General features: G+C 44.9%; 1 protein-coding gene across 1 annotated transcript in view; it reads right to left on the reverse strand.

The window, feature by feature from the left end:
- The window catches only part of MAPK12 (mitogen-activated protein kinase 12), a 249362-nt gene that overhangs the window by 27823 nt on the left and 208641 nt on the right, over positions 1 to 12898 (reverse strand). The window contains exon 9 of the mRNA XM_063927154.1: positions 1538 to 1617. Within this exon, the coding sequence (XP_063783224.1) occupies positions 1538 to 1617 (80 nt within the window). The remainder of the gene's footprint in view (positions 1 to 1537; positions 1618 to 12898) is intronic.

A 12898-nucleotide genomic window follows, 5' to 3' on the forward strand; every position in this document is an offset into this window, starting at 1 on the left:
GCTAGCGGGCGCTTTTGAGCCCCTGATGGCCTCTGAGACGCCTGGGCAGGCGCGGGCTGAGATCCCGGCTGTCCCAAGGCTGCTGCGTCATCGAACCTTTTATGTAAGGAGTTGACACTGTCTGTTAAGACCTTCCACATATCCATCCAATACGGTGTCGGCCCCCCCCCCCCCCAGCGCCCTGCACCCTACAGTGACCGGAGTGTGTGGTGTGCAGTGGGAGCAATGGCGCACAGCTGCAGTGCTGTACGCTACCTTAATGAAGACCGGAGTCTTCTGTCGCCGATTTTATCTCCTTCTTCTGTCTTCTGGCTCTGCAAGGGGGACGGCGGCTCGGCTCCGGGAGCGGACGATCGAGGTCAGGCCCTGTGTTCGAACCCTCTGGAGCTAATGGTGTCCAGTAGCCTAAGAAGTACAAGCTAGCTGCACGCAGGTAGGTTTGCTTCTCTCCCCTGAGTCCCACGTAGCAGTGAGTCTGTTGCCAGCAGATCTCACTGAAAATAAAAAAACTAACAAATACTTTTTTTCTAGCAAGCTCAGGAGAGCCCACTAGGAGCACCCAGCTCTGGCCGGGCACAGATTGTAACTGAGGTCTGGAGGAGGGGCATAGAGGGAGGAGCCAGTGCACACCAGATAGTACCTAATCTTTCTTTTAGAGTGCCCAGTCTCCTGCGGAGCCCGTCTATTCCCCATGGTCCTTACGGAGTTCCCAGCATCCACTAGGACGTCAGAGAAAGTTGCTAGGCCTTGTTTCCACGTCGAAGGTATGGATTTTTGACTGCAATTCTTCCATGAAGTCCACTATTGGCCAGACTTCTCGAACAGCAGATGGGTGTACCTGGGTCCCACTGCTTTCTGCCAGTTCTGAGCTCATGGCTGCAGGCCATCTTTCTATTTTGGAGGGAAGTAAGCATGATGGGTCTTTCATCCAATGCACTAAGTTTCCTTGGCCGACCACTGCGTCTATGGTCCTCAACGTTGCCTGTTTCTTTGTGCTTTAATGCTGAGAAATACAGGCAGGTACATATACATCATGGAGTACCATCAGGGATGCGTCTGATTGGCTCCAATTTATTCTGCAGCAGAATAAATTGGACCCCAAACATAATGCCAATTTCATTAAGAACTATCTTCAGCATAAAGGACAACTAGGAGTACTGGAAGTGATGCTATGGCCCCCACAGAGCCCTGATCTCAGCATCATCGGGTCTGTCTGGAATTACATGAAGAAAGCCTACATCCACAGAAGATCTGTGGTTAGTTCTCCAAGATGTCTGGATGTGCCTATAAAAACTGCGTGCAAGTGTACCTAGAAGAATTGATGCTGTTTTGAAGGCAAAGGGTGATCACACCAAACTGTGTTCTGTCATGCACTTTACATTTTGTGAATTGATAAAAAAAAACTATTAACATTTCTATTTTTTTTTTTTTAAAAGCATCCTTACTTTGCAGCATTTTATTTACACAACGATACTGTATAAATATATATACACAGTATATATAGTAGGTATACACAGTTTTACAATGATCTACTTACGTCTGGACTTTGAAGCTTCTGTACAAAGTCTTGTGTTGGTGTTCCCGTAATTTTCATTATTTCAGTAAGCTGATCCAGATCTAAAGCATGTGTTTAAAATCATAACGCTTCAAAGTATTGTCACATCTATAAATTTATGATTGAAATTAAAAAAAAACTTTTTACATCACAAAAGGATTCGCCAAGAACCTTTCGTACAGAGCAAAATAAAAATGTGCAAATTAGAACCTTGAAAATTCTCCACATAGTAAAAGCAATCTTACCTTGCTCGTTATACAAAGTGATTTTAAAACTTAACATTTTATTTTACGATTCTCAAAAATGTCTCTTTGTCTTAACTGTTACAGTAATGTAAATTCCTAAAGGCCTGAATGTCAAGTACATAAACACAGTGGCTAACAACTGTCAAAGAAAATAGCTGCAAAACATGGGTTTTAATACACAGCTATTAAGTGTTGTAAGCTAATGACTTTATACCTTAAAAATGAAGTGTTAATATAAGTGCTGTTTAATAGAAATAGTAAATATTAAATTCATTATTAAACATGGGTTGTAGTACAACTGTTCTCTTTAAAGTAACATTTTGAAGCCTGGTACAGCTAAAAAGCTTAAGGCAATTTACCCCTAAATGAGTCTACTTCGACATCCCACCACAGGCAACAAATGGAGTTGTTTCAGTATACTGCACATCACATGTAAATACTAATTATAGTTTCTCTTACAAGAACACTGATTCCCCTAAGTGACGCTGAAGAACTTGCAGCAAAAGGGAAAGTACATTTATTTTTAGCTGCAAGAGATTTTTAATTATCTTTCCAAAGTAAAGTTCCTTGCCGCATATTAAAGGTACACACACTGCAAGTTAGATCCATTAACAATCACATTCCGAGTCCCCAGCTGTGTACTTCTAATGGTACACCGCCACTCTGAAAGCCCTCCAGAAACAACTTACAATAGACAGTTTCTAGTGACAGCAATAATCAAGGTGCACTAACCTCTCAATTGATCTGTATTATTGCTACCGTACTGCCTTCCCATCATTATTATTGAACAAATTCCAAAGAGCAGTAACAGTTAAACTGGCTTGCCATGCAATGCACATTAGATATGTAGAACTTTAATCCAAACTAACCATTTAAAGAGTGATACTATCTTTCTTTTATCTAATATACACAAACATTCCATCTATCTATCTATATATATATATCTATATATATATATATATATATATATATATATATATATATATATATATAGATGTCGTAGTGATGTCCGGCACTCAGAGCAAGTAAGTGGTAATGTGCTGCGGTGCCCTCCTTGAGGGAATGGTGTCCCACTGTATAATTCCAAGGGTAAAGCAGGCGGCACTCAGCAGTCTGGATTCCATTAAACTTTTATTGAACAACCGACATGTTTCGGAGCTTCCTCCGCCCTGAGGACGGAGGAAGCTCCGAAACATGTCGGTTGTTCAATAAAAGTTTAATGGAATCCAGACTGCTGAGTGCCGCCTGCTTTACCCTTGGAATTATATATATATATATCTATATATATACACATATGCATACATGCACACACACACTTAGATGTGTCCTCATACATCTTTGCTGGAGTTATATCAAACAGCCCCTCTTGCCATGCCAGGTCACGTAGGAATCTTCTAGTGTCGGGAGTCTTCTTTGCCAAAAATGTCGCAACACAATGAAACTAGGATGCACAAGGAGACTGTGCAGATTAATTATATATATGTGTGCGACTGAGTCTCTGAATCTGTTCAAGTGCTACAATGTAGCAGCTGAAGCTTTTTTCCAATACAAGCTCTGTTCTGCTCCGTATACAGACTCAGTCACACACAATACAAGAGTTGTACAGTATATTACATTAATCAGCAGAGTTTCCTCATGTGTCAGTCGCATTGCAACAAAAATGTTTTTTTTCCTGCAAAAAAAGATGCCCAACGCTATTTACATGGGACCTGATGGCTCACTAAACCAGGCATCTCGTGCTGCATGGTGTAATGAGGCTATATATATATATGAGGATGCATCTGTGTATATATTTTACACACACATATATACAGTGTATACACACACAACTATATATAGCTACCTATCTATAAATAGCTATCTGTATCTAGCAATAAATAAATAAAAAAAAAAAAAATAATTATATATATATAAAACACACAAGGGCTGATTGAAAAGTAATGAGACTGCCTATGTTTTTCTGTTCCATAGGTAGACATGGCAACGCTATGCTGGTTATTGTCAAGCCCATACATCCATGTGTCTGAACCTGCTGTTGGACTGCCGTAGTCTTCTTTGTTTGATCACATCGAGTGGAAGATCTTCGTATGTTTTGTCATGGCAGATGAGGAAGACGTGTTTGTAAGATTACGTTAGAGATGTGTGATTGAATTTTATGTTAAACTTGGAAAAAAGCAGAAATGAAACTCAAGAAATGTTATGGCAAGCATATGGTGGAGGAACAATTAGCCGTGGAATAAGCATGCTGGATAGTAAGTCTGATCCAGCGTGCAATAGTCTGCTTTGAAGCAGGACACCCAATTTTATTGGGATCATAGAGAACAAACAGCGAGTCAGATTTTCTGTGATGAGCTGTCCGCTTCACATAGATCTTTAAAGCCCTCACAACATCGAAGGACTTTGAAGTAGCAGACCACCGGAACCAAGTAGTAACCACCGGAACCACAATAGGTTGGTTGATATGAAATGCAGACACCACCTTTGGAAGAAATTGCTGACGAGTTCTGAGTTCAGCCCTATCTTCATGAAAAATCAAATAGGGGCTCTTGTGAGACAACGCCCCCAGCTCCGACACACGCCTCACAGAAGCCAATGCCAACAGTGTGACGGCCTTCCACGCAAGAAACTTGACGTCTACGTCCTGTATAGGTTCAAACCATTCCGATTGCATTAACTGCAACACCACGTTGAGATCCCAAGGTGCCGTAGGAGACACAAAGGGTGGTTGGATGTGCAGGACCCCCTTCAAAAATGTCTGAGCCTCAGGGAGAGAAGCCAATTGTTCCTGGAAGAAAATGGATAAGGCCGAAATCTGGACTTTTATGGAGCCGAAACGTAGACCCACATACACATCGGACTGCAGAAAAAGAAGAAAATGTCCAAGTTGAAATTCCACTGCAGGAAGTTACCTATACTCACACCATTCTGGTAGACCCATGGAGTCACCAGAGAGTCCACCGGCACCGCTTGTGGGTCCCTCGACCTGGAACAATACCGCTTGAGCTTCTTGTTGAGGCGAGAGGCCATCATGTCGATTCGTGGAATTCCCCACCGACGTGTCACGCACCCGAACATCTCCTGGGTGGAGATCATGTCTGCTGAGGAAGTCTGCTTCCCAGTTGTCTACTCCCGGAATGAAGATTGCGGACAACGCAACAGCGTGTCTTTCTGCCCAGAGGAGAATACTTGTTACCTCTAAAATTGCTGCTCTGCTCTTCGTTCCGCCTTGTCGGTTTATGTACGTTATTGCCGTCACATTGTCCGACTGAACTTGAATGGCTTGCGATGCCTGTAGAAGGGCGTTTTATTTGGCCCTTAGTTCCAGAATGTTGATTGGAAGAATGGCTTCCTGACTTGACCATTTTCCTTGGGTGACTGCTCCTCCAACCTCTGAGGCTTGCGTCTGTGGTTAGCAGAATCCAATTTTGAATTCCGAACCTTTGGCACTCGGTCAGGTGAGAAGTGTGAAGCCAGCACAGAAGAAAAAAGTCCCAGATTTTGGGGACAGACGGACCATCTGGTGCATGTGTAGATGCGATCTGGACCAATTGTTCAACAGATCCAGTTGGAAGGGCCTTGCATGGAACCTTCCGTATTGTAGCGCCTCGAAGGCGGCTACCATCTTCCCCAGAAGGCGAATGCATAGATGCACCGATATCCGGGTTGGTTTCAGAACATCCCGCACCATCGACTGGATCACCAATGCCTTTTCCAACGGAAGGAATACCTTCTGTGCCTCCGTATCATCCCCAGAAACGGAAGCCTCCCTGTTGGTTCCAGATGAGATTTTGGTAGGTTCAGAATCCACCCATGATCCTGGAGTAGTCGGGTTGTCTAACAACCTCTCCCTGGATGGTGCTTTTATCAGCAGATCGTCCAGGTACGGAATTATGTTCACTCCCTGTTTGTGGAGGAGAAACATCATCTCTGCCATTACCTTGGTGAACGCCCTCGGTGCCGTAGAGAGGCCAAATGGCAGGGCCTGGAACTGGTAGTGACAGTCCCGTAAGGTAAACCTTAGATAGCCTGGGGGCTTAACCCTATATCTGCATATATACGCAACTAAGATCCCTGTATTATCTGATTATTATGTAGTGTTATTTCTCTCTCTGTGCAATAGGGATAGCAAAATGTTTTTCTCTTACCCAGAATTACCCCTCCCTTTTAGCACCTGGGTGACATCACAATCTGATTGAGCAGCTCACCAATAAATGTACATTGTATTTCAGAGAGGCATGGATGGGTTAGCATTAGGAGGGATTGCTGACAACAGAGTGCCATTGGAGAAGTTAGGGGTGTCTCCAGGTAAGCTGGCTCTCAGATGCTGTAGGAGCCATTATCATGTGGCCTTACACTGCAAAATGTTTTTCTCAAACCTTAAATAAGCCTGGCAGGGGTCTGAGATGCTGGATTGACTACTGAATCTCTATTCATCAGGTCATCAAAAAATTGCCTTAAGTCAGAGGTTCCCAAACTGTGCTGTGGCTCCCTGGGGTGCCTCGGTACACTTGAAGGGGTGCCCTGGGTTGGTGGTCCAGGACCAATTCAAATTATTCATGGTCAATATAATAGGCAAAACCAGTGCTGGTGGCTGCCAGTCATAAAATATGTGGCCAAACAGAAGCAAATCTTGTTCCTCACCACACAACTGACCCTAAGGATGACATATAAACACGATCTACTTAATGTCATATTTCTTTCTAAATTTCTCAATAAGAAATTTTTGGCCTAGGGGTGCCGTGAAAAAAATTCTGATATTCTAGGGTGCAGTGATTCAAAAAAGTTTGGAAACCACTGCCTTGAGTATTGCATCTCATTTTGGGATCATTTATTTGAAATATTTGTAATCATCCCATTTAGTGACTAACCATACTGGTTCAGATCCACTAGCCTGAGAATGTGTACTATCCTGAGTACACTGCAGTGATCCGTCAGATTGAGAAAAACACTCTGCTGTGCATGATACACACTCATTTGACATAGTAAATGTGAAAGAACACACAAACACACACAGGAATATAGGTTAAAAGCACAGTTAACCCACATAGAGCCCTTCCAGGGAGACACAGAGTATAATGGAGCCAGCTACACAGCGCCCCTGTAGCTAAAGAACAAGTTTAGCTGGGTCGCAAAGTATCCTTAATAGGGCTTAGTACCCCAAATATTGCTCCCCAACACCCTGCTCTGACCCCCTGGTACCGATGAGGTGTTCTGGAGTCCTGTTGGAGGAGCTGCGCTTCCCTGCCAATCTGCCTGTGTATAGCTGCAGAGGGAAAATGGCGCTGGTGAGCTGCTGGATCTGCTCATAGTGAAGCCCCACCCCCTTAATGGAGCGCGGTCTTCCTGGGTTTTTTATACTGGCTGAGGTAAATATTCTGTTCTACAGTGGGCTAAAACCCATGTAGTGTACTGCCAGTGTGGGTATCATTAGTGGCTTCAGCTCGCCTTCTCACAGCGGTCACACAGTGTTTCTGAAGCCTGGAGCGCAGCCTGTATTGTCAATGCTGCGCTCCTACCCGTGTGTCGCCATTACAACCAGCAACCTGCTAACCGGGACGCCGGCCACCTACTCACCACTCTTCTGACTCTGTTAGGGGAAGCAGCGTGCTGCGGGTCTGTATGCTCGCCGTGGTGGGGCTTGCGAATAGGACCCTCAGGAACTCAGTGTCCTGTCAGCGGGGAATGGGACCATTAACCCTAGGGAGGTTGGGGCCCCCACCCCCAGATCCTGGTAGACACAAGGGCCCTGAACGAGGAGGTCTGGGCGTTGCGGAAGTAGAAGAGGACGCTCTATAGACAGACCCTGAAGGTCTGAGAACCAATGCCGTCTGGGCCACGCTGCGATTAGAAGTAGTAATCCTCCTTCTTGCTTGAACGTCCTTATTACTCTGGGCAGTAGTGACATGAGAGGGAACACGTATTGCAGCCGAAAGTTGCATGGACTTGCCAGTGCATCCACGAACGCTGCTTGAGGATCCCTTGTCCTTGCTCCAAAGACCGGAACCTTGTGATTGTGTTGAGACGCCATCAGGTCTACATCTGGTAGGCCACACTTGTCCGCTAGGAGTTGAAAGACTTCCGTATGAAGGCTCCACTCTCCGGTGTGTACACTTCCTTCATTGACATGCGGTTTCGAGTGCTGCCTTGATGATTTATGTACGCCACCGTGGTTGCGTTATCCGATTGTACTTTGAACAGGCCTGTTCTGTACCAGAGGCAGGGCCAGTTTCAGAGCACTGAACACTGCCCGCAACTTCAAAATGTTTATCGGAAGGAGAGATTCCTCCCTGGTCCACCGACCCTGAAGAGAGTGTTCCTCCAACACCGCTCCCCAACCCCCGCAGACTGGCATCCGTTGTTAGGAGGACCCAGTTGGAGATCCAGTAGGGATGACCCCTGCTCAATCGTTGGTCCTGGAGCCAACAGCTCTGAGACAGACCAACATCCGGAGTCAAGGAAAATCATGTGAGACCTGATTCGGTGAGGCAAGTCGTCCCACTTGTAAAGGTTTAACCTCTGCAGAGGGCGAAAATAAAATTGAGCATACTCTACCATGTCGAAAGCTGACACCATGAGGACTAGTACTTGCATCGCAGAGTGTATCGATACATGAGGGTGAGAGAGGAAGCATCGTACCCTGTCCTGAAGTTTCGGGACCTTCTCCGGAGACCAGAACAACCGTTGGTTGTGTCCAGTAACGCCCCCAGGTGTACCATGCTCTGAGCAGGAACCAGCAAGGATTTCTTCCAGTTGATGAGCCACCCGTGGGCTTGCAGGAATTTGACCGCCAGCTCCAGATGATGGAGGAGAACAACTGGGGAGTTCGCCAGGTTCAACAAGTCGTCCAGATACGGCAGGAACCTGATACACTGATGGCGTAGAATGGCCGTCATGAACTTGGTGAAGATTCGCGGAGCCGTGGTCAGTCCAAAAGGCTAGGCCTCGAATTGATAATAGCAAACTGCAGATATTGCTGATGCGACATGGCAATAGGTATATGTAGGTAAGCATCCTGAATGTCCAGGGATACCATATAGTCCTTGGGCTCCAAGGCCAGAACAATAGAGCGAAGAGTTTCCATACGGAATTTTGAAACCTTCACAAATTTGTTCAAAGACCTGAGGTTGAGAATGGGCCGTGAGGTTCCATTCAGTTTCGGAACTAGGAACAGCGTTGAATAGTACCCCCTGCCTCTCTGAGCCAGAGGCAACGGCACTGCCACTCCTGTTTCCATGAGGTATTGTACCACCAAATGTAGAGTTTTTGCTTTTAACTGATCCAAAGGGATATTTGTTGAGCAAAACTGGCGAGGGGGACGTTTCTTGAAAGAGATGGCATATCCTTGAGTGACGACTTCCCTCACCCAGGCATTTGAAGTGGTCTGTAACCATACCGGGGCGAACCGCAGAAGTCGGGCCCCCCACCCTGGTATTCCCCAGGGGGAGGCCCGCCCCCGTCATGCAGCAGGCTTGTCTGGTTTGGAAGCAGGCTGACGGGCAGCCCAGGCACTTTTAGGTTTGGGCTTAGCGGTTTTGGAAGTGCAAGCCTGTTGGAGGTCGAAAGGAACGAAAGGTGGTACTTTTAGCCTTCTGAGACGAAGGATTAGTACTCGGCAGACATGCAGTTTTAGCAGACGCTAAGTCAGCAACAATCTTGTTCAGATTTTTCCCAAAAAGGATGGTTTCCCTTAAAAGGGATCACCTCCAAGGTCTTTTTAGAGTCCAGATCCACAGACCAGGACCGCAACCACAGAATCCGACGAGCCAAAATGGACGTAGTAGACGCTTTGGCTGCCAGCACACTGGCACCAGAGGCCGCCTCCTGTAGTAATGAGAGGCTGTGGTAATATATGAAAGACACTGTCTGGCATTATCAGAAAAATTAGAAGGTAGCTCCGCTTCAACTTCTTGAACCCAGGCTTCAATAGCTTTTGCAGCCCAAGAAGCTGCTATAGTAGGTCTATGCACAGCACCTGCAAGACTGTAAATAGGCTTATCCGTTGGTTCCTTCAGAGAGGTGACGGTAGTGACAGGCAGAGTAGAAGACACCACCAAACGTGCAACATGTGAGTCCACCGGAGGTGGTGTTTCCCAATTTTTTCTTAAATCTGCAGCGAGGGGATAACAAGCTAGCATCCTTTTAGACAGGGAGAATTTCCTTCCTGGAGACTTCCAGGATTCCTGACGTATGTCAACTAAATGGTCAGAATGTGGCAAAACTAATTTAGCAACCTTCTGACGTTTGAACTTATCAGGTTTCTTAGACGTATCTGGTTCAGTTTCATCATCGATCTGAAGAATTAGTTTTATAGCCTCCAAGAGGTCAGGAACATCCACCTGTGTTGTAGATTCCCCATCAGAAGCATCTGCATCAGTCTCTGATGGGTCAGTATATACGCTATCTTCATCAGATGAAGTATCCGAAACATGCGTGGCTTGTGAGGAAGAAATGGCCCGCATAGATGACCCTTTGGTCCTAGGGGGGCGAGGGTCAGGCTTTTGTTTCACCAAGGACTGATTTAACTGCTGTAACTTCGTCAACAGAGAATCCACCCATGGTGGATTTACAACAGGGACAATATGTGATTTTACAGGCACAGGAGGTCCCACAGGGGGCGTAAGTCTCGTTACTAGCGTAGTCAGTAAATTAGAAAAAGGAGCCCAAGGTGGGTCTTGGTGTGCCACCGGTGTACAGACTGACCAAGGGGTACAGAATCCCCAATACCTGGACCCTCAGCTGGAATATTTTTCTCAGATAAATCCGTGGCGTCAGCACTGCATGACGCAGGATCAGCCACAGATCTCCCTCCCTGTGACGCAGACATTATTGGAGAATGTAGCTCTAGGGCGTAACAGTACAATATAGCCAGACACAGTACCTGACAAAAAAATCCTGTGGAGTGTGATTGCAAATGCAGATCACAAACAGAGGATTTAAGTGGTATAAGGTGACTGAAATACACAGAGAAAAATACCAAACAGTATATCCTGTGAAACACTATATATATATATATATATATATATATATATATATAGGACCCTGATGCACTTAGCCCTCGTCGGGGTACAGAATATAGGGATAGCAATATGTGTGAGATACACGGGATAGGAATCACACAGCAGCTATTGGCACACACAGTCATATGTACAATGCAGAAATTATTACACAGAACAATAAAACTGCACTGGACTAGCAATACTAAGTAAAGCTATGTATGTATACAGATATAACAATGCACAGTAAAGACTGGATGTATATCACAGGATACTTGTACTAAATATATCCCTGTAGTAATGCACTTGTTCATAACTAACAATGTCTAAACGACATGTAGAATACTTAAGTGTCCTGTAAATGCACAGCGCTGATGAGGCAGGCGGCTTTACAGAGGAGACAGAGCCCAGCAGCCGGGGCGTATCTACCTATTGGACAGGATGGAACTCGCCAGGGGCGCCAGCAGAGGAGGGGCGCCGCCCAGCGGTGCCTCCCATGGCCAGTAGGTAGTAGCTGAATCCATTCCTCCTTCCCCTCCCCCATGTCGGGTAATTCCTCACCTGCTCTAAGGGCCAGCAATGAACACAGCATGCAGCAGCAGGCGCCGGGGTGCGGCACTGCACCGTACTACAAACAAGAAACTCTACATAAACTACACCTCCCAGCAGCCCTTGCAACCAAGAGCTCCCGGCAGCAAAGGCTATATACACATATATTTATATGAATAAAGTGAAAAACCAGCGCCACTTGTGATATACTCACTTAGAAAATATAACTAAACTGTATAAAAAAATGACACTCCCTTGGTACAAAGGGTGTCAGCAGGCCCTTAAATTAATCAGCAGTGGTAAGCTGCTGCAAATTTAACATAGAAAGAGAGAATATGGGCATAAGTGACAACTGGTGTCAGGTGTAAAGGAACATATGATAATATTCAAAATTTCTCAAAAAGATATATACATTTATTCTAGACAAGAATTACTAGTTGAAGCAGACAAAATGAATGAAACACATTTGTTTAAAATCCAATTCAAGTAGTTTCATCCATTTCGCACAGATAGTGTACCGTCACACAGCTTTTTGAAAAAAATTCATTATTTTCCTGTGTGTTGTAAGAATGCTTAGTTCAAAAGTAGAGCACAGAAGTGGGCTGAACAAGCTGTTAGAGAGCTAAGGGTGACAGCAAGTTTAAACAACATCTGCCTTACAACAGTCACGATGCATGTGCAATGTAACATACATTTCTAAGTGTGTTTTAGAATAAAACATTTTATATCAATTGTAAAAAGAAGTGATATATGGATCTTATTAGGTGTGCCTTGGTATGAGAGAATCATAATATGAGGTTTTGTCTCTATACACATAAGCATATAAGTTGCTTATTTAAAGAAAATTGTTGTTTCCAATTGTTTGCAACTATACTTTGCCAAATTTTCGTTCCAACCAGCTAACTGGTTGGTTGGTTGGTTGGTATGATGATCTTTAGATGTGTAGCCAGCTTAAAGGCGGGTACACACTACTGATGTTTAAATACTGGCGGTGAACAACTCTATCGTTGAACGATATACCGTTAAACGATATAGTGTGTACACACCGAACGTTATCGTTCAATGATAATGTTCAGTGACGTAACCGCCGGCATTCCCGGACATGCACCTCAGCCCGACACTGACAGGTTGAGCTGCATGTCAACTCAATATTGGTGTACGCTGAACGATATGCGGGAGCACGCATGATTCACCAATATCACCCCCATACACACTGCACGATTTCAGGCTAAAAATAAATGACAAGGACATAAATGTTATCGTTTATTTTGTAGCCAGAAATCGCCTAGTGCGTACCCCCCTTCAGACTCAAGACAGTCAAACAGTGTGAGGACAACCAGGTGTGAGTTTGGAAAACAAACTCGAGTCTTCACTACGGAAGTCTGGTCTTCCCCACACAGGTTTGTGGACACATGCAATGCCTCAATAAAAGTGTTATCAATGCTATTTATTTCTAACAACTTTAGCCTTCACTAATGCACCGTCAGGCAGTTTGTGTACAACTGAAAATTCAGAACCAATGATAATCTACCCAGGGTAATGTTGAAGTCTGCAGA

The sequence above is a fragment of the Pseudophryne corroboree genome, chromosome 6 (genome assembly GCF_028390025.1).
Source record: "Pseudophryne corroboree isolate aPseCor3 chromosome 6, aPseCor3.hap2, whole genome shotgun sequence".
Lineage (NCBI taxonomy): Eukaryota > Metazoa > Chordata > Amphibia > Anura > Myobatrachidae > Pseudophryne > Pseudophryne corroboree.